General features: G+C 42.1%; 1 protein-coding gene across 1 annotated transcript in view; it reads left to right on the top strand.

The window, feature by feature from the left end:
* USP24 (ubiquitin specific peptidase 24) overlaps positions 1-22,234 on the top strand; it is a 4,679,666-nt gene that overhangs the window by 3,782,825 nt on the left and 874,607 nt on the right. The window contains exon 53 of the mRNA XM_044085508.1: positions 6,499-6,602. Coding sequence (XP_043941443.1) covers positions 6,499-6,602 — 104 coding nt within the window. The remainder of the gene's footprint in view (positions 1-6,498; positions 6,603-22,234) is intronic.

Raw genomic sequence — 22,234 nt, 5'->3', positions numbered from 1 at the left:
TTCCTGAGTCCGTAACACCTCTTACAATCACTGTGCTTTCAAGTAGAATAAGGTGAATATTTTACCTATATTACATAAATAAAATGTTCCTGTCAGTGTTAGGACATCATATAAATATAATTCCACAGATCACTTTCCTGTTGCAGATTTCACAAAGCTTTACATATAGCTAGCAAATGTGTTACCATCTGAACTTAGAAAGAAAACAAAAAGTACATCCCTCAAGTTTGATTAGTTTCTCTCCCATGACATTATACCCCTTATAGCATAACACCTAAGGCCCTTAAAGTCCCTTTAAAGACAGAAATGCTGCCTGTAGTTGTTTTTGTGAAAATTCCAGATACGCCACAATTAATCGAAAACACTGTATGCTGCTTCCTGCTTTAAGGAACAGAATATTTGATCTACATTGTACTTTTCTTTAAGGACTTATATTTGCAAAACAGGACTTCGAGTGTTTGGAGGCAATGTCAGTTATTAGTCATTCTTGACGTCATAGTTTACTTCAAAACAGTGTGCTGGTACTGCAAGTCAGGCATGGTTGGCTCCTGCAGCTCCAAGGGCCATTCTGTGATGTGGCACCCTGCCTCCTAGGCTCTTCATTTGAAGAGCAAATAAAGTACAAGGTCCTCCCTTTACCCTTCCCCATTCACAGCCAGATTTTTGTTTTCTTCACACCGTCTCAGCTCTTCATTGGAATAGCAAAAAAAAAAAAAAAAGGTCCTTCCCTTCACATACCTCTAGCATTCCCCACCCTCTTAGCTGTTCAAAACAAAAGGTCCCTTCTCTGATCTGGTGCTACTTTTGTACTAATGAGGAGTGTCCAGTCCTAAAGCCCAACAGCTACTTCCTCATGCGATACAAGAGCCAAAAAAAAAAAAAACCTCACTTCCATGATCAGCTGCTCTTTCCTAATAGGAGTGTTAAGTCCTAATGCCCTCACTCTCTACTATTATGCATGTTCATGTGCACAGAGGAAAGAGTAATCAAACTTCCAACCCATTGGGCCTAGGATGGCTGTCCCTTTTGACTGAACCTAACTATGTTTCTGCTGCCAGTAATTGCTTCTTTGGTGTAACAATAATCCAGACTACCTTGATTATTAGCAGTCTATAATATTGACAGAATATATCTCAGGAAAATCCCTTATTCATGTTTTGTACTTCACTACAGCAAAAGCAAATATCAAAATATCACATTCTGCATATTCATTGTCAGTAGTTGATGTTCATCGTGTTTCACTGTTGCAGTCATTATACTTGGGGTTATCCTGCTGCAGGCTACCCGCAGTCGGCCTGAATTCCAAAGTCGTGGTCCGGCGTCGGTTGCTGTCGCCTCTTCTCTGACGTCAGTGCGCCAGGGGTATAAAAGATGCAGCTGACACCATTTTCTTCAGTCTTTCTTGCCGCGCGGTGCCCGAAGCAAAAGCAGTTCACAAGTGCCGGTCGGCCGACTCCTGAGATTTTCGAAATTGAATTTCAGATCTGAAGTTTTCTATAAAGCTAAGTACCCCGTTAGGGAAACTTTTTTCTTGCTCCAGACCGATGTCAGAAAAAGTTAACAATTGTATTTCTTGTGGGAAGCAAATACCTCATAAGAATTTTCATTCTTACTGTATTCCTTGCCTAGGCCCTGACCACGACGTTGCTAGTTGTCAGTTCTGTGCTAGATTTAACCAACACACTATTAAGCATCGGTATGATTTTGCTTTTCATTACTTTGGCCGAAGATTTAACTATATAATGCCGTCGGAACAACTGACGACCGGAATTCATAAAAAACTCAAGGAAAAAGAAAAGGACAGGCATCCGAGGTCCAAAACCGACGATAAAGCCTCTTCTAGCTCAGCACAGACCTCTTGCTATTCCACCTGTTCTAGACATTGTAGATGATGTATTTTCAGAGTCCGGTCTGTCTCCTGACTATTTACCTCCTGCACCTGTTAAGCCAGACAGATATTACAGGGTTCCAGACTCTCATAAATTTCTATATGAAAACCCTGCTGCTGACCCAGAAACTATTTCTCAGGGTCCCAAAGGGATCAAGGCTGCTACTGCTAAAAACCCTGTCCTCTCAGAGATTCTAGGGCACTGGACAGATGGGGGGGAGTCTACACTTCTGCTACCTTGGCTGTAAGGGCTTTAAATTATCAGTTTCATATGCTTAAATATCAGCAATACTTAATGACTCTGTTAAAACAGAAAATGTTGACAAATTCTGAATGTTCTGAGAACAAGGAATTGCAGGATTTATTGCATGCAGCTGAACAAGTGGGAAATCATACTTTGCAATGTGGTTATGATTCACTGGAGGCCTCTTGCAGGGCTGCTGTAACAGGTTCTGTTATTAGAAGGCACGCTTGGTTAAAGGAACAGACTCTGCCTGATCATGTTAAAGCAAAATTATTGGATGCTCCATTACAGCATGATACTTTGTTTGGTGTTAAGGCAGAAGAGGTATTGAAGAAAATGGAGGATAAAGCTAAATCTATGCAGACAGTGAAGGATTTTTACAGGTACAGCCACCCAGATTTAGCAGGAACTGGCCTTCTAAGAATTGGTCCTTTCCCGTTTCAGATAGGCCACAAAGAGGCAGATACAGATGCCCCAGGGCTCATACAGGCCCAAACAATGGGGTGCTTCTCCCTCCAAAAGCGGAGAAGACAAATCACAGCCATATTGGAAACAGTCCCAATGACTTCCCTCTGCCAATGCCAAGCTTTTTTTTATCTTGGCAGCACCCTTAGGGGGAAATCTAGCACTTTTTTCACAAAATTGGCACACGATCACCCAGGACAAATGGGTCCTAAATATAGTCTCTCAGGGCTACAGGTTCCACTTTCACACCCTTCCAAAGGCAAAAGGTATGCCAGACCTGCCACACAATCAATGGGCGGAGGCACAAAAACAAGTAACATCTCTCATGGACATGAGGGCCATTCAGCCAGTGCCACAACAAGAGCAGGGACAAGGATTTTACTCAAGACTTTTCTTAGTACCAAGAAAGGACAAAGCATGGAGACCAATTCTGGGCCTGGCTATTCTAAATACTTTTCTGGACGTTCTGAAATTCAAAATGTTGACTCTGCAACAGCTTCTGCCCATGCTGGGCAAGAAGGCTTGGCTTGTAACTTTGGACCTCAAAGAGGCATACCTGCATGTCCCAATCAGACAATCTTGCAGAAGATACCTCAGATTCATAGCTGGCTCAATGCACTACCAATTCTCTGCACTGCCCTTTGGCTTATCTACTGCGCCCAGGGTCTTCACAAAATGCCTGGCACCAGTAATTGCTTTTTGCAGACAGAGGAATTCAGATATATCCCTACTTGGACGACTGCCTTATTCAAGCAGAGACCAAAGACATTCTACTAAAGCATCTGGCATTTGTGAAAAGATTACTAATTTGCCTAGGGTACACAGTAAACGAAAATAAATCAAAACTAGTACCCTCTCAAGAGATAATATTCCTGGGTGCAACCTTAAATACAACTGCCCAGATGGCTTATCTCACGCCAGACAAACAAAGGCAACTGACTTCTTACTTTGTAAGCATGGCAACAAAGACCCAGTTATCTGCAAGAAAAATTCTGCAGGCTCTAGGCTACATGGTCTCCTGCATTCTGCTAATTCCATATGCAAGACTGCATATGAGGAAACTACAATGGTACCTAAAAAGTGTTTGGACTCAACATTGCCACAGCCTGGAATCATTCATTTCACTCATTCCCTGCCTGCAACAGGAGTTTTGATGGTGGGCACATGCCTGTCAGCACAACAAGGGACAGCCATTCACTTTACCCACAGCCAGGCAAACACTAACAACAGATGCGTCAGATTATGCCTGGGGGGCCCACATGGCAGGAAAATGTATTCAGGGCACATGGCCCCCAAGCCAAAGGCATCTTCACATCAATCAAAAAGAGATGCTAGCGTTACAAAATGCCCTGACAGCCTTCAAGGACCTACTTCATCCAGGACAGCTGCTGATAAAGACGGACAACACCACAGTTATGTGGTACATAAACAAGCAGGGGGCACACATTCCTACCCCCTCTGCAGACAAGCCATGATTTTGTGGAACACAGCATTGACATACCAAGTACACCTGCAAGCACAATTCTTGCCAGGAAAAACAAATGCTCTGGCAGACGAACTAAGCAGAAACCTCATGGATCCTCACGAGTGGAAACTTGATCCACAAATCTTCAGCATGATAACAAGGAAATGGGGATGCCCAGACATAGATCTTTTTGCCTCCCCTCACAACTGCCAACTTCAGAGATTCTGCACAAGGACTTATCACAAACAAGCATGGAAAGTGGATGCCTTGTCATTCAGCTGGAAAAACCTTACAGTGTATGCTTTTCCTCCACTGCCTCTCCTCCCCAAGGTATTCCTAAAGGTCAGACAAGAGAAGTCACAAATTATACTAATTGCCCCAGATTGGCCACGCCAACACTGGTACCCAATCCTAAGGAGCTTGTCCCAAGGCTCAGCCTGGACATTGCCTCAAATTCCTCATTTACTGACCCAACAAAACAATCAGATCCTGCACAGCCAACTCGGAACCCTAAATCTAGCTGCATGGCGGATAGTGTAACCATTCAGAATACACCTCTCTCTAAAGCGGTTATGGATGTTATTTTGGAGGCCAGGAGGCCCAGCACCAGAAAATCTATGCAGAAAAATGGAAGGGATTCTGTGCTTGGAACCAGGCACAAGGAATTGACACACTTGTTCCAAATATCCCTTAGATTTTACAATATCTAACTGAGATGCTGGACAAAGGCCTATCCTTCTCATCAATTAAGATCCATGCCTCTGCCATTTCAGCTCATTACAATACAGACCCACCTATTTTTTCACATCCATTGCTTAGGCAGTTCCTCAGGGGGGCCAAAAATATAAGACCTCCAAGGAGAGCACCAATACCTACATGGGACCTCAATTTTGTCTTGGAAAAACTCACACAGCCTCCTTTCGAGCCAGCCAATACAGCTGACATAAAATTCTTATCATGGAAAACAGCTCTGCTCCTAGCAGTAACTTCAGCAGAGTTACAGGCACTAATGGCTGTGGAACCTTTTATTATCTTCCATCTGGACAGGGTTTCTCTAAGGACAAAACCAACATTTATGCCTAAGGTAGTGTCCAGTGTGGCTCTTAACCAAACCATTCATTTGCCTACATTTTTCCCAAACCCACAGAATAAAGGGGAGAGACTTCTGCATTCTTTGGACATACACAGCTACTCTTCTACTTGGACAAAACTAAGGCTTTCAGAAAGACTGAGCAACTCTTAGTGGCATATGCTGCAGGATCACAAGGAAAGGCTATCTCAAAGCAGAATATTTCAAAATGGGTAGGACACTGCATTCATTTCTGCTATTCACAACATGGCAAGTCAGTGCCTAAGGGCATTAGACCACTTTCTACCAGGGCAACAGCCACCTCAGCAGCCTTCCTCAGAGGAGTACCAACAAAGGATAGTTTGAAGGCTGAAACTTGGACTTTAGTGCACACTTTTACTAAGCACTACCACTTACCTCTTTACTCTAAATCCAGAGCAGGCTTTGCCACTACAGTTCTGCAGGGCCTTATAGCCACTCCTAATTCTATTTATACCCAGCCGCCCAACCTCAGCTTTGGGATTCAACCCAAGTGTAATGACTACAATAGTGAAACACGATGAACATAATACAGTTGTGTACCTACCATAAATGTAGATATTAGAGTGTATTCACTGTTGCAGTCCAGGTTACCCACCCACCATCCCCCTTACTTTGCTGGGACTTATCTGTACTTCTCTATCCTATACAACCTATGTGGTGTATTTGCTTGCAGATGAAGGTATTGTTTATTTTAGTGCATGTTTTTCTAAGCAATGTTTTTTAGCCTACCCTTTTGGGGGCACCTGACATCTGGAGCAAGAAAAACTGAAGAAAATGGCGTCGGGTATATCTTTTATACCCCTGGCGCACTGACGTCAGGGAAGAGGCAACAGCAAACGACGCCAGACCAGGACTTTGGAATTCAGGCCGACTGCGGGTAGCCTGCCAGCAGAATAACCCCAATTGTAATGACTGCAACAGTGAATACACTCGAACATCTACATTTATGGTAGGCACACAACTGTACTTTTCACATTGAACTTAACTGTGACATTACAATTGGTAGGAATTATTAAAATGGGAGTGCAGTTGAGTAGTAAGTGTCTTGGAAAGAAATGCTAAAGGAGATAATTTTTAGTGAAATAGAGATAAACGTACAAGGGACCACAACTTTATTTAGTTTTCTGAAATATTTAAACTTAACTAAAGAAAAATCTAATGGCAGTATGTTCGGATGATTCATAAGGACCATCAGAAGTCTGGAATTTTGGTAGGTACTTTACATAGCTACCATTTTGCTCTGATGTATCGTACAGTAAAATATGGCTTGTTTTAACAATATGGTTATAGTTTGTTTTTAATGCTTTATTCTTTTGTTTTTTTAGACCAAGCTAAAACATCCACTTTATCAAGCAATGGCAAAAGCAAGTCTACAGTTATCTTTTCAGTTTCTTTTTCAGTCCTACCTTCGAACCAAGAAGAAGCTCAGGTAATTCTTATCATTATTAACAGTGTTGAAAGTGGATGGAGAAGTGCATGAACTTTGCATATGGGCCATGAGGATTGGGCAGTGTGATCATGCTCCTAGGGAAGGAATGTGTAATCTCGCTCACTCTGTTCCACAAACATCCCCCAGTCACTGCAGCAGTAATAACATCACGGCTGAGGTAGGACTGTAACCTTCTCAAGTGGTCCAATATAGAGATGCAGAAGATGTCCAGAAGTGTGACATCAGCATGGGGAATGGTCAGACGTTTAACATAGTCATGAGATGTGGTAAACCCGGAAACCATGGATACATAAACAGTAAGTTCTCCTACAGGCACATACATGTTTGATAAGTATTTAAACTAAAAGTCAAAAATAAATATCCTGTAATTTCTCCCCAAACTATCTGGAGGGCATATAAGAAAAATAAATTGTTTCATATGATTTACACTGTATCAAGCTGTTTCAGATGGATGTTAAGACAGCCGCTTAGAAAAGGACCATCACTGTCTTGCTAAAATTAATAATACTAACTATAATAGCAAGTTACTATGATGCCAAATACTCAGTCTGTTTAGTAAGATGCACCCTTTTCCTTAATAAGCTATTAATATAAAGAATAAAATATAAGTTGGGCTTCGGTAACAATGGACAGTGTTAAAATGGTGTGGATACACACACCATAGATCTGAAAATGCAGGACATTTCAAGTCCCTGAGAGAGGAAATAGCACAAAAATATCAAGGAAAATGATGGCTGCCATTTTAACTCAGACGGTTTGGATGGCTGGGACCCTCTATATTATCACAGACAACATCACCACAGTTATGTGCTATAAAAAAACAAGTGAGAATATGCTGTTACTTCTTCTATAGATAGCCTTACACACCTGAGAGCAGGTCTGAAAATCCATGTTTTTCTGCAAGCAGCATGTATAACTACACAGAACAACCATGTGGTAGGCCATCTTAGCAGTACTTCAGCAGCAGAACTGTACCTAGGTTATCTGGTATTTTGTTCAGTCCTCCATACTCGCATTCCCTACTGTTCAAATTCAAGGAGCAAAAAAGAAAAAAAGGGGGGAGGGTTGTTCTCTTTTCAGTTTTCTCTTACAGAGTTGAAGACCAGAAAAGTGACTTCCAAGATGGATGAACACTGATCAAAATGATAATTATAGCTCTGCCATTGTGAACATGAACAAAAAACTGTGAAGAAAAGCCATTAAAGGTATCTGTTTGTGGTAAAATTTAGTTACTAGCTAGTATGTACAGTACCTGGAAACCAATTTTCTCTTATTTTCTTTAAATTCCTTTTGAACAGAAGGGATGAAAACTCTCCCTAGAAGGATCTTGGAGCTGTTCAACAAAACAAAAGACGGTTCAGGTTTCAGCTTTGATGCCACAGATATTTCTCAGTAATTGAGAGGAAAAAATAAATAAAATGCAGTCAGAGATGTTAAAGTATATAAAGTAAAATGACAAAAGGCTGAAAAAAAAACAGATGAAGCTTTAACTAGCCATTCAGAAGGACTGATAAAGCTGCAAAATGCTGCAAAATCAGAGGTTGAAATAAAGAAAAGGCTGGCTGACCCGAGGCTTCTGAAGAGCTGTTTCAAAACATAGAGTTAGAAGGTAGAGCACACAGAAAAAAACACTGAGATGTGCTACAGTACTGAGAAAAGTGGAAGGAACTGACTGCATTAAATTTGTTAAAGTACAAACAAGCAACTGGACTGGTTTTCCACAGTAGTATTTGTTAATTGAGAGGGCACATCATGTGTATACCACAAATCTGGTCACAAGAAAGCATCAAAGATTAGTAAAGGTGCAATCATACCAGCAGAAAGAGTTGCTCCTGACTAAACTGTGGAAGAAGGAAAATTATTAAAAATTGGGGACAGCACAGATTTTATGGAAAATGATTTAGTGTACATCATGCATAAGAGAGGCAAGTTTATCCTGGCAGTCAGGGAATGTTGAGAGTCAGGTTTAAGTTTCAAGCTGCTCTCTATCCAGCTGTCTTCAGATTTTTTTTTTTTCATGGAGGAACAAATACATTTTTGGATGCAGAACAGGTTAAGGAATAAGTAATTATGTTTAGCCAACAAAGTGTGAAGCAGCAAACAGAAGGGACCTCTGCTTCCCATTCTCCTGACACTAAAACATAGAGAGAATCTCCCTTTTTTAATTTCTCCAAATCTTTTGGGTTTCTAGTACCATGATGGGAATGGTACCCCATTCCAAAGTCAAAGTACGATTAAAGTTCATGAAATTAGTATTGTTTCAGTCTTTAATGTCAGCCAGAAGTGCTCTTCGCAGCACCCACAATTTGCCCAGAATGACTCTTCCTGCAATTCCTATGGAGTTACATGTATTGGTAACGTATCTAAATATGATTGTAGATTGTTTTTATTAGACCCATTGCTCCTACTACTATTGGGACTATCTGGGTATGTTTCTTCCACATTGCTCTTGTTTCTGCCTGTAAATCCTGTATTTTATGACTTTGTCTCACTCTCTCTCTCTCTCTCTCTGTATGCAAGACACTGTAATCACTGGGCGTAGTGATTTCAGTGATCGGTGGTACTTTTGTCTTCTTTTCATGGACTACTTTATCTGGTTTTCTAGCATCTGTCTTTTGAACTATTTGTAATGGATGATCCCTTATGATGTAGACTTCATCATTCAGTGCTTTTCAGCCACTTCAATACCACAATGTTTGCACAAGAATCTGCCAGTGTAACATTTTCCATTGATCCAAAGGAAAGTGCTCAAGTGACAGAAAAACTACAGGAGCTTTCTAGCCGAATCAGGAGCACTTTTGACTTCAGCCAGAGACTGTTTTTGGGAGATAGAGATGATCAGGAAGAAAACCAGCAACATTGTGAAATTAGTGAGTAAATGGGGGATTTTCAAGTGTCAACTCCATTAGATTTATATGATTATACATGTGAAATATGGCTTTGCAAGAAGTGGTGGAAAAAGACTAGAATTTTTTCGACTGTTTACTGTAAAGCTTACATCTGATGATGTAAATCTTTATTCATTCCTTACTGATAGGACTTCATTTCCGTCCTCGGTACTGACACGGACGTTTCCAAGCTTGCGCCAGCCAAAAACTCTCAGCTAAGACCTACCCATAATGCCCCTCTCATAGTCTCTTCAGATCTCGTTTGCCACGTTCCTTGTCAGATGTGCCAAGCCTTCTCTCTCAAATCTATTTTTAAAATGTGTGTAATTTTGTGTAGTTTCTCTCAAAACTTTACTTTTTTAGTCAGTTCTCGCTAATTTCTCTTCTCACCTATAAACATCTTCTACTTCCTACCCTCTGCCTTTGTTAGTTACCCTTGTACCATCGTTGGTACTGTCCCTCTCTCCTACCTTTGGTAGGCCCTCTTTTTATCACTTGTGGTATTTCTAGGTACCATTGTTGGTACTCTTCTCTTTCCTTCTAGATATATTTAAAAAAAAAAAAAACTTTCTCTTTTCACTTTGCTGCTGTTTCCTTTTCTTCACTGATTTTTGTCATCGTATATTAGTGTTGTTATGTCAGAAAAAGCTAAATTGGGGTTTAAGCAGTGCGATAAGTGTGGGTGTAAGATGCCCAACTCAGATGCTCAAGCTCGGTGCATTTATTGCTTGGGCTTTGACCATATAAATCCTTCATGTGACATCTGCTCCATCGTCTTTGGTGCCGTCCTTGGTTCTGACATTGGCTTTAACAACCATATTCGTTTCGGCACCATCCCTGGCCATGGTGCTAATAGCTTATACGGCTCCACAGAGTATGACCCGTTGGTTCCAAAGGTTGAACACCTTCCCAGAATTAGATATTCTCCAACTTACAACCCTTTTTGGGGAACCAATTTAGCCCCTTTCTTGAAAGACCTGACTCGCCTTCAGCAGCCTCGTATAGATCCACCAGGAGCCTTTCAGAACAAGATGTAGTGCAGGTTATGGACCAGCTTCTGGCAGCTAGAGGATTGCCCACCCTTGCTAGAGCTTCCGTCCCCTTTGGAATGGAACCTTTCATAGCATGCTCACCAGCATATCCTCCTCCAGCCTCTTCCCAGGCTCTGGAGACTTCCATACCGATGACCACCCTGGTGCATACTGTCTCGGCTCCAATTGCAGAGTTTCCTCTGTCAGCACCGACTACCCTTGGCACATCGTCTCCATTGGAACTGGTACACCCTCAGAGCAGTGTTTGGGCTGTCGGCACTGTGGTTCCTATTTCGGCACCTATTTTTTTCGCTGGCACTGTCTGTGTCCACTGTTCCACCGACAACTACCAGTCCTCTCGGAGCTCCTCACCTGGAAGCAGGCTCCTCAGAGCGGGGTGTGACCCCGGTTCTGAGATTGCCCTTCTCAGTTCCAGGCTCCCATCCCTCCTCTGGCGTACCTGCTTTTCCAGGTGATGGAGAGGGTTCTTGCCTCAACAGACTCACAGTCAGCACCAATGACATCTAGACCAGAAACTCCCTCTAGCATGCAGCTGTCCCAACCCTCTACTCTAGGATCCCAGGCATGGAGCCACAAGACCTTCCCTTGAAGGGCACTCTTTCTCCGGAGTCCTCCTCAGAAGATCCCAGTGGGGAGCCACCCCGGAAGAAAGGGTCCAAGAGGAAGCACTTAGATTCCCCTGAGGAATTGTATCACTGACGACACAGATTGCGATGAGGGAGAAGGGTCCCCACGGTCTCCCCCAGAAGATGTCTCATTTGGAGACATTCTCGAAATCCTCAAGCAGATTGGAGACTGGAAGTCCTCTAACCCTTCGGAGGAATTGGTGTTCTTGCAGGCCTTCCATGCCCAGCTATCTACTTCCTGGGTGACCCCACCTGCGGATGAGCTTGTAAAGCTGATCATGCAGCGTGCCTGGAAGCCCCTGAACAACGTAGAACCTATCTCCCAGAGGCTGGACAAAATTTTGTCCACCCCCAAAGACCAGCCAAGTTGATTCCATGGTTGTGGCGGCAGCCACCAAGAGATAACTGGTAGAAGATAGTTCCCCTGTTCATTCCCCAAACAGGGAGTCTCGGGCCATGGACAGACTGAGGAAGCGGACCTACGCTTCATCGGCCTTTACCATTCGGTTGCTGAACTATCTGGCACACTTCACTCTCCTCCAAAGAGACCTAATTTCTGAAATGTCTACCTCTTTGGCAGGGGTACTGCCTGATGAGGTGCATGACACTGTTGCCTCGCAGCTAGCTACCCTGGAGTCTGTCTCACACCACCGAGGGGGCAGCTCGAGCAGCTGCATCAGGTATCGTCATGAGACGGCATGCTTGGATGCATTTGTGTGATTTCGCAGACCCCTTTAAATCTTCCATCATCAACGTGCCTGTCGACGAATCTTCATTCTTTGGTCCCAAAGTACAAGATACACTATCACGAAGTGAGAAAGACAGAAAGACCTTGTCTGCTGTGGGTATACGTTTTTCCACCACCCCCCCACCCCCCCCACCCCCAGAGATCCTATTCCAGGAGGCAGAGGGGAGGGAAATTGTGGTTTAAAAAGTCCCAATGATCTTTTTGTGATGCTCGTGGTGAGCAATCCCCCAGGGCCGAGGGAGCAACTCATCTGGAAGACTCACCTTTCGGGGCAGAGGGGGTCCACTTAACCAGGGTGCTATAGATTCCTTCTCAGGCCGACCCTACCAGCATGTCTGAGCAGCGGCCCAATTGCATTCCTCTGGAAGCAGTCGGGAGTCGTTTTTCTTTGCACCTACCAGCCTGGCAACTTATTACTACTGATATATGGCTGCAGAGAATTCTATCCAGAGGCTACCATATCCCATTTGATTTTACTCCCACATCCGTCAAAGGAATCCCCGATGTTCCACCCAATCAGAGGGAGGTAGCAGCTTTAGAAATCAAAAAGCTGCTAAGAAAGAGTCTTCCAGCCAGTCCCACCAGACCTGAGAGGATCCGGCTTTTACTCGAGGTTCTTTTTAGTGCCAAAAAAGACAGGGGACTGGAGACCAATCCTGGATTTCAGCTATTGAACAAATTTGTAAACCTTCAAAAATTCCGGATAGTCATGGTACAGTCCACCCTCCCCTTTCTAGGGAAGGACAACTGGATGTGCTCTATAGATCTCAAGGATGCATATTACCACATAAAGATGGAAAAGCGCTCCCGGAGATTTCTCTACTTCCGGCTGTGAGCCAATCCCTACCAGTTCAGGGTATTGCCATTCAGTCTCTCGACAGCCCCCGGAGTGTTCACCAAATGTATGGCAGTTGTAGTAGCTCATCTTCGACTACAAGGATTCCAGGTGTTTCCATATCTAGACGATTGGCTCCTTACCGCTACGACCAGGAATCCACAGCCTCTCTTACACTCAAGGCCTTGCCCTTCGCTTAGGGATTACGATAAACAAGGACAAATCTCAAATGTCCCCAACAAAAACACTGTAATTTATTGGAGCGATCTTCGACACAACATCCTATCAATATTCCCTCCCTCCTCACAGGCTTTCAAAAATAAGAAACCAGATTCAAGTCCTCCTTCCACAGACATTTGTACCAGCACGCCTTGTACTACAACTATTAGGCTCTATGGCAGCAACCATTACCCTAGTATCACTGGCGAGGTTGCACATGAGTCTATTACAGTGGCTCCTTTCATCACAATTGTCGATCTTAACCCATTCCACTCGACCACATGATACGCCTTACAAACCTTTGCAAGAAAGAAATGCTATGGTGGATGAAGCCAGAAACAAATCTTTGGTGTCAGCCGTTCTCTCTCCCCCAGCCCAGGGCCACGGTGACCACGGACTCTTCCCTGTTGGGGGGGGGGCATTTCCAGGGAAAGACGGTCCAAGGCATTTGGTCCCCCATAGAGGCCAATTTGCACATAAATGTCCTGGAATTGAGGCAGTTCTGTTTGTGTTGCAAGCATTTCATACATCCCTCCCTTCCGGGACCATTGGAATTCAATTGGACAACATATCAGTCTGGTATATAAACAAACAAGGCGGAACTAGGTCTTACCCCCCTGTGTCAGGAAGCCATGAGAATTTGACACTGGGCGATAACTTTCAACAGCTTTCTTATAGCAATGCACATTCCCAGGATTTCCAGCCTATTGCAGAAAATCTGAGCAGGAACATCCTGATGCCTCATGATTGGTCCCTCAGTCCTGTAATAGCGGATCGGATCTTCCGTCGTTGGGGCAGGCCTTGCTGCGACCTATTTGCTTCCCCTCTAAACAACAAATGCAGAAGCTACTTTGCCCTGATTCCCCCCCAGGGGGAGTCACAGAGGGATGTTCTAACACACGATTGGACCCTGGTCTACTGTATGCCTTTCCCCTGTTTCCCCTCATCCCGAAATTCCTCCAGAAAGCTTAAAGGTTGAGAAGCAAAGTGATCCTCATTGCCCCTTATTGGCCCCGTTAAGTCTGGTTTCCTTTTTTATGGCCTCATCTGATTCACAGCCTGTGAATCATGGATCAATCCCAAGGTCTGCTATCTCACCCTCAGGGACTGATTCATCCCAATCTCCACAGCCTCCAGCTCACAGCTTGGTTCCTCCACTTCTGATGATTGCCAGGCTGCCTGATATTTAATCTCCTGTCCATGAGATTCTTCTGGCTTCACACAAACCTTCCACCAGGAAAATTTATTCTAGTAAGTGGGGTAAGTTCTCTACATGAGCCAAAGATCAGGACATAGACCCTTTCTCTATGTTTATTCAGAAGATCCTACAGTACCTGATTATTCTTCTACATACAGGAGCTTCAGCATAGACAATTACTCCACATTTAGCAGCTATTGCACATTTTCATAATGGATTCGATAATTCTTCTGTTATGTCACACCATCTGTGCAAAACTTTCTTGAAAGGAATATTACATGTCAAGCCCCCTATAGAGCCTTGGGACTTGACTTTGGTACTACAGTCATTAACAAGCCCTCCTTTCAAACCTTCTAATTCATGGATATAAAATTTTTATCTTGGAAAACTCTACTTCTAGTAGCCCTTACCTCAGCGAGAAGAGTATCTGAGTTGCAGGCCTTGAGTGTCAAGAGACCTTACTTGAATTTCCACAGGGATAGTGTGTCCCTACCTACTTGACCCATCCTTCTTGCCCAAGGTCATTTCTGGATTTTCAATTAACCAATCTATTGACCTGCCGTTTTTCTTCCCTCGTCATTCAAACAGAGGGGAGTATCTTTTGCATGCCCTTGATGTTCATAGGCAGCTTTCTTTTTATTTGGACAGAACTAAATCTTTCAGAAAAATGAATCAATTGTCTGTGGCCTTTGCAGGACCCACATTGGGTAAACCTGTCTCCAAAGTGACTGTCCTCCTGGCTTTGAAACGTCATTACCTTTATCTACCATCAGAGTAAACTGTCTTTACCTTCCAGAGTAAAGGCTCATTCCACTAGATCGATGGCTACTTCTGTGGCTTTTCATTCCTGAGCCTCTATGGATGATATCTGCGCAGCAGCCACTTGGGCAAGACCCTCATACCTTTATCACTCATTACAAATTGTATTTGGCCTCCAGGGGATGAGCATCTTTTGGTTCTATGGTGCTCAGGAATATCCTTCCTTAGGGCCATCCAGGACTCAAGTAGCTGGGGACTCGGTCCTATCAGTAAGGAATGAATAAAGATTTACAACGTCAGATAAAGAAGTTGTGTCTTACCATAACATTCCATCTGTGTTGTAGATCTTTATTCATTCATTACTTCCCGCCCTCCTTCCCCCTGCCTGGACTCCTGGTGGACTTTAGGATCTCCTGGTTAAGGTATTTGCTCAGACAGAGCCTCCTACGTCTCTTTTATTATCTCTATAATATAAGGGCGGGCAAACTCGATCTGAAGAGACTATGAGAGGGGCATTATGGGTAGGCCTTAGCTGAGAGTTTTTGTCTGGCGCGAGCTTAGAAACGGCCATGTTGGTTCCAAGGAAGGAACCGAAGTCCTATCAGTAATGAATGAATAAAGATCTACAACACAGATAGAATGTTATGATAAGACATAACTTCTTTTTTGTCATTAATGTTTAGAAAGGCACTGAAGGGATGAATATGGTAACTACAAGTAAAACAGATGTCTTCATATTAATATTTTTATATACATTTCATGATGTAACTTGTATTTTATATTGTAAAGCAATTCTTTATATTGACTAGTCAAGAGTATTGTAATTGTTAGGCTGGGTTGCAGGTGAGTCTTATCAGTGGCTTTTTTATATGTTAAAAATAAAAAGTAAGAAAGTACTTTTTGTTAATTGTAATATATCCAGGCTTTCCAGTCTAACAAGGTAAGAAAGGCTGAAAAGAAGCAAGTTAAAGTTAGTATAATTGTATGATCTTGGGCTGCTGGGTTTTGGGGTATACTGACTAGTCACTGAATCCCCAGATGACTTGGCCATCCTGCAGGAAGGTTTTTTTCAAATAAATAACTGGTGTCAGAATCATGGTCTGGAAACTAAATTGCAAAAAATGCATTATTGTATCCTTTGGGAAGTCATCTACTCCAGGGAACTACCACATTGACAATATACCCCTAAGAGTTGACCCAGTTGTTTGAGATTTGGAAACTTATGTCTGTTGTAAGAAAGTCCTTCTATATTCTGCAGCTTATTGACAAAAAGATGGGATGTCATTGTCCCCCTTTACTCAGCCCTCATTAGGCCAATCATTGAATACATTGCCACCCCCCCCCTTAGGGATGCATCTGTCCAGACACGTGCAAAAACTGGAACACCTACAGAGATGACTTACTAAAAGGATACTGATTTACTTATCTGATTTAAAAATTTTTATAGAGTTGGGTTATGAGGCTGGGTTTAGTATAGTGACTTGTATACTTAATTGGTGGTTTGTGAAGACATGTATAATTTAGGTGGTTGTCCTTTAAATTTTCCAGCTTTTGAAGTCACGTGATGTAGTTTAGTTTTTAAATAAGCTGTTTTAGTGAATGTAATTATCTGATAAAGTTTTGTATACGACAAAACAAAAACGCTTACTTGGTGTGATTTTAATGAACTTATTTCGGAGTGTATTGGTGATAGTTTTGATTGCCATTTTTTGTTTTTTAGTTTGTCTGAGGTGTTTGTAATTTTTTTGTGCACAGTTCATATATTGTTCCAAGGAGTGATAGAACCATTTCCTCCTTCCCAGGTGGGGAAGGATTTTTATTCAAGGATATTCGTAGTGCCAAAGAAAGAAAATGTTGGGACCAGTTCTATATCTTTCTTCCCTAAACCTGTTTGTGATAATGCCCAAATTCAAAATCATGTCACTTTTACAACCTGTTACCGCTTTTTCCTCCAATTTTCCTGGTAAGATTCTTATCACATTCCTATTCATCCACACTTCAGATGTTTCTTAAGGTTTTGTCTGTATTACATTATCAGTTCTTTGGCTTATCCTTTGAACTTAACACTATTCAAAGAGTTTTCACATAGTATCTAGCTGAAGTTGTAGCTCATTGCAGGCTACAGGGTATCCACATTTTTCCATGTTACGAAGACTTGGTTATCTTTGCAGAGTCTTTTTCAAAGTGCAAGGAATCTCGCTGTCTCTTACACAAGCTGGCATTCCAAGAGAACATTCAAAAGTCTTTCTTGACTTCTTCCATCAGGATTGTGTTCCTGGGATGACAACTAGACACCTCAGTTCAAAAAGCTATTCTTTCACAGGAAAAAATATATCTTTATGTAGACAGCAGATATCCTTAAATCCAGGTCTCCCCTTCTGCCTCCCTGCTCCAAAGCAGTTAGTCATTACAGACGCTTCGGAATTTGCTTGGGGAGCAGTTTCAAGAGGGATAGAAGTGCAGGGGGTGTGGGACATCAAGTATAAATGCAAACACATAAATATCAAGGAGATGCTTTCCTTGATCAAGACACTCAACTCCCTGAACCATCTTTGGTCTCCGGGACATCTTCAAGTGGTTACAGATAATACCACAATTTTGTGGTACCTCAGCAAGCAAGGGGGAACAGGTTGTACCCCTTTCCAGATTAGTATGTTAGCTTGGGATGTACCTTCATAGCAGTCTGTCTACAGACATCCTGCATTATGTCAGAGCAAACCTGTGGGACAGACAGGCTGAGCAGGACCATGGCAGAACCTCACAGATAGAAACTAGATCAGAGGGTCTTCCAAGACATGATTCATGTGTGGGAGGTCCTCAAGTAGACATCTTTGCCTCCTGTCTGAACAGTCAACTGGCAGGATTCTGTTCCAGGACTTTGAAGAAGGCCTTTAAGACAGGTGATTTTTTCCCCTTGGATAGGAATGTTCCTATGTTTTTCTACCCTTTCCACTAACATCCATGGTACTTCTGATTATTCAGAATAAATCCTTCAAGATCATTGTGGTTGACTCCCTTCTACCCAGCAAAATGTGATTTCCCTTTTTTTGGAAATGACTAGTGGCAATTACCAAAAACTTCCTCACAGACTGGATCTACTCTTACAAGAACAGAGATGTTTGATACACCCAACTTCAGACATTTTCAATTGACTGCCTGAATGATGCACACTAAAACTTCCTTTTAGTCATCTTTTTCCTGAGGAGTTATAGAAGGTACTACTGGAGGCAAGAAAGCATACTACTAGAAAGTCATTATCAGCAAATGGAAAAGGTTTTCTAGTTGGTGCCAACAACATAAGTAGCACCCATTCAGGGCTAATAGTTCTCTGGTTTTACATATTTGTGAGAGTTACTATCCAATGGCCTTTCTTATTCTTCTATCAAGTTTCATTTATCAGCTGTTTCAGGTCTGCCCATGGATCCTCTTTTCCTTCAATCCAGTATCATGTCAAAATGTTGTTGAAAGGGGTTTTGCATGAGAGGCCTCCAAGAAAACCAGTGGTCCCTCCTTGGCATTTTAATTTTGTGTTAGAGAACTGATCACTTACTCCATTTGAACCAACTAAACTGGCTGACTTGAGGTTCTTAACATGGAAGATCATACCTAGTGTTTTGACCTGTGCAACAAGGGTATCTGAGTTGCAGGTTCTTGTGATGAGTCAACCCCGTCTCATTTCCACAGGGACAGCGTTCCTTTGAGAACTAATCCTCCTTTTATGCCTAAGGTGGTATCTGAGTTTGCTTTAAGCAAAACTATCCATCTCCCCATTATCTTTCCAAAACCTAAAAATGAGTGAGACCACAGACAACTCTGGTACTATCTTGACAAGGTTAAAGTTTTCAGATCTTCGAATCAGTTGTTCATTTCTTGTGAAGGTAAGAAGGGGCAACCTGTGTCCAAATGGTTTTCTAAGGCTATTACCTTTTCCTGTATTCACCATAACCGATCTTTTCCAGCCAGGGTGAAGGACGTCTCTACCAGGACCTTGGCTTCATCTGTGACTTTTTGGAAAGAGTTTGATTCTAGAAGTTACTACTTGGTCCTCTGTGCTTACTTTTACAAAGCACTATAGGCTTGATTCCTTCTCAAGGTCCAGATCAAGCTTTGCTAGAACCATTCTCCATGGGCTCCTAGACTCTTCTTCCATTTCCAAAACATAGTTATTTAGGGTGATCTACCTGTATAGCTAAGTTTACTGCAGCAGTGATCATTATGATGACTGTAGTACAGTTGTGTAAGGTTACCATAACTGTAGATGTTCAAAGGATCACTGCTGCAGTAGGTGCTCCCTTCCTCCTTACCCCTTGTTATTTGTTGTGGTTTTTATGCCAGTATACGGACATTTTTTTTTATTGATCCTAGGTTTGTCCTTTCAAGGCTCAGCCTCCCTCTCTCTATTGGCAGGGAAGCTTTGAAGGGCTTCACACCCAGAGTTGTTTTTTTAGTCAGCACAGCTTAAGCTGCTCAACAGTTTGGGTGCATGGAAGGTGCTCTGAAGCTGGCCAGCTGTTTTATCCTTGGCAGGATGTAACCCATATAGCTAATGCTACTGCAACAGTGATCATTCAAACATCTGCTGTTCTGGTAAATTTAACTTACACAATTGTACTTTCCTACCCACCCATTGAATGAAATGGAACATTTTCCTCAGATTCTTTAGTCTTTACAGCCCCAAAGAGTCATAGAACAAATGCCTGTAATTCAAAATGCAACAGTTTCTAACCCGGATGTTTCTGGTACCAAAGAAAGAGGCCTGATGGAGATCCACAATAGATATTTTATTCCTAAATATGTATGTGAAGTTACCGACATTTGAAATGTTGACCTTACAGAACCTGTTACTCTCATTCCACTCATGAATTACGTGGTAACACTGGACTTCAAAATGTGCTTATTATCAAACTCCCGTACCCACAGGCTTCAAGAAATTTCTAAGGTTCTCCATTTCTGGGTGACATTTATCAGTTCTCTGCATTATCTTTCGGATTATCTACAGCTCCAAGGGTGTTCAATAAATGTCTTACCCCAGTCATAGCTCATTGCAGACTGAAGGGCATTCACATTTTTCATTATTTTAGACAACTGATCTTTGAAGAATCTTTATCTGGCTATCAAGAGGCATTAACCTGGATTATGTCTCTTCTGACCAGTCTGGGCTTCTAGTTCATTGTTGCAAAATTCTCTGGCTTGTGTTTTTCAGCTGCCTTCTAGGTACCTCTCTTCAAAAGGGCTTTAAGACACGAGAGGGTGGATTTGTTATTTGGAATCTTGCCTGAGCTTATCCAGTGAGTCTCAGACATCTGCAAGGGAAGTTTTGAGAATCCTAGGGTGCATGGCTTCTACGATTCTCATGATTTCCATAGCCAGGTTACACACGAGAAAGATGACACATGCACCTTGTATTTATATCCTCTGGAACATCAAATTCCATTTTTAGGTTTTATTAAAAAAAACTGCATTGATGGAGACAACAAATTCAGCTGAGTCCAGATTCTCCCTTTCTCTTCTCATACTCCAACCCAGTCTTAACACCACAGATTCTTCAGATTTTGCTTAGGGAGCAGTTTCCATGGAGATACAAATGAAAATCCTGTGGAGTCATTCAGACAGACCAAAACACATCATTATAAAGGTGATGATGCCTGTGATTCATGCGTTAGTCTCATCGCCTATGGTCACAAGGACCTCTCCAGGTGATTACGGATGATACCACACTTATGTGGTACATAAGCAGGGAGGTATAAGGTCATACCCCCTTATGAAGGCTGGTTATGATGGCTTGGGATGTAGCTCTGCAGCATTCCTTAACCTTCCAAACATCTTACATTCCATCAGAACAAAAGATAATAGCAGACAATCTGAGCAGGACCAGAACAGACCCTCAGGAATGGAAACTGAATTGGGGGGGGGTCTTCATGAACTGATCTGGTTGTAGGGAGCACCTCAAATAGATCTGTCCTCTTCCTTTCAAAACAGAGAACTAAACAAATTTTATACTAGGACTCTGTGCAAGTAAGCCTTGAAAACGGATACATTTCCATTCTGTTGGACGGGAATGCATCTTTATGCTTTTCCACCCTTTCCACTTCTATCCAGGGTAATTTTTAAAGATTCAAAAGGGCTCCCCAAAACTAATTGCAACTCTGTTTTGGCCTGAATAGCATTGGTTCTCCCTTAGGGAATTGGCCATGGGCAGTTACTAGAAGTTTCCTCGTATATCAGATGTGCTCTGACAAGTCAAGGAGAGCTTGGTACATTGTAATTTCAATCAACTTCAACTGACTGGATAATTCATTTTTAATACCTTTTAGGTACTTATTCCATAAGGATGTGCAACAGGAATTAAATGAGCCAAGAAAATCTGCTACTAGGAAATCTTATATTCTCGCAGCTAGGATAGGCTTTGACGATCATCTTATATAATCTAGAGGTTAGTGCAGCAGTGGGAATGAAGAACATAGTGGGGTTGTTTAAGTTACACTTAGCCATAACAGTATATGTTCAAATACTGGTGTAGGGAACACACTCACCCTCCACCAATGTACTCTTGCATGTAGTTGAAGTTGACCTATAAAATAAGTCTCTTTGTATTTCTGTTTTCTGTTTATTTTTTTATTCTTTTTTTCAGGATTGGTAGACTTCCCCCTCCCTCTGTCTGGACAAGAAATTCCTAAAGAAACCTTCACTCTGACATGGTTTTCATCCTTGGGGCTGACAGTCAGCAGTCAGAGTGAAGGTGTGGAGGGAGCTAGTGCTTTTGAAAGCTGTCCTGTTGTTGTGTCTTGGGTGAGACACAACCTGTGTAGCTTAAAGGCTACTGCCACAGTGAGGAATTAGAATATCTACTGTTATGGGTAAGTGCAACTTGCACAGCTGTACATTCTTTACAGTAATAGACATAAATACATCCAAAGTTCTTGTATCAATTTATTATTTTATTTATTTATTTGAAGTTTGTTTACCAGGATAATCCATTGGACCGAATGAGCCCATTTTCAATGGAGTCCTGGGGAGAAAAGCTCCAAAGATACAATGTCAAAAAACAAAATGTCAAAAATACAAATAAGAATAAAGTCAATTATAATAAGTAGAAAATAACATCTAATTTAAAGTAAAATATAATAGGTAGAACATAACATCTACTGATTAAGTATCACAGTAGTATATGTAAGCAAGAGATAGTATTAAGAAAAACAGGAAATGCAACAAAACTGCAATACAAGAACAACAAGTGCTAGTGTATTTCAATGCAAAATTTCCAAACCTATATTTTTTCTAAGCTT

This window comes from Protopterus annectens, chromosome 10.part0, assembly GCF_019279795.1.
Source record: "Protopterus annectens isolate FY-2018-M chromosome 10.part0, PAN1.0, whole genome shotgun sequence".
Classification (NCBI taxonomy): Eukaryota; Metazoa; Chordata; order Ceratodontiformes; family Protopteridae; genus Protopterus; species Protopterus annectens.
This window is presented reverse-complemented; position numbering and strand designations above follow the sequence as displayed.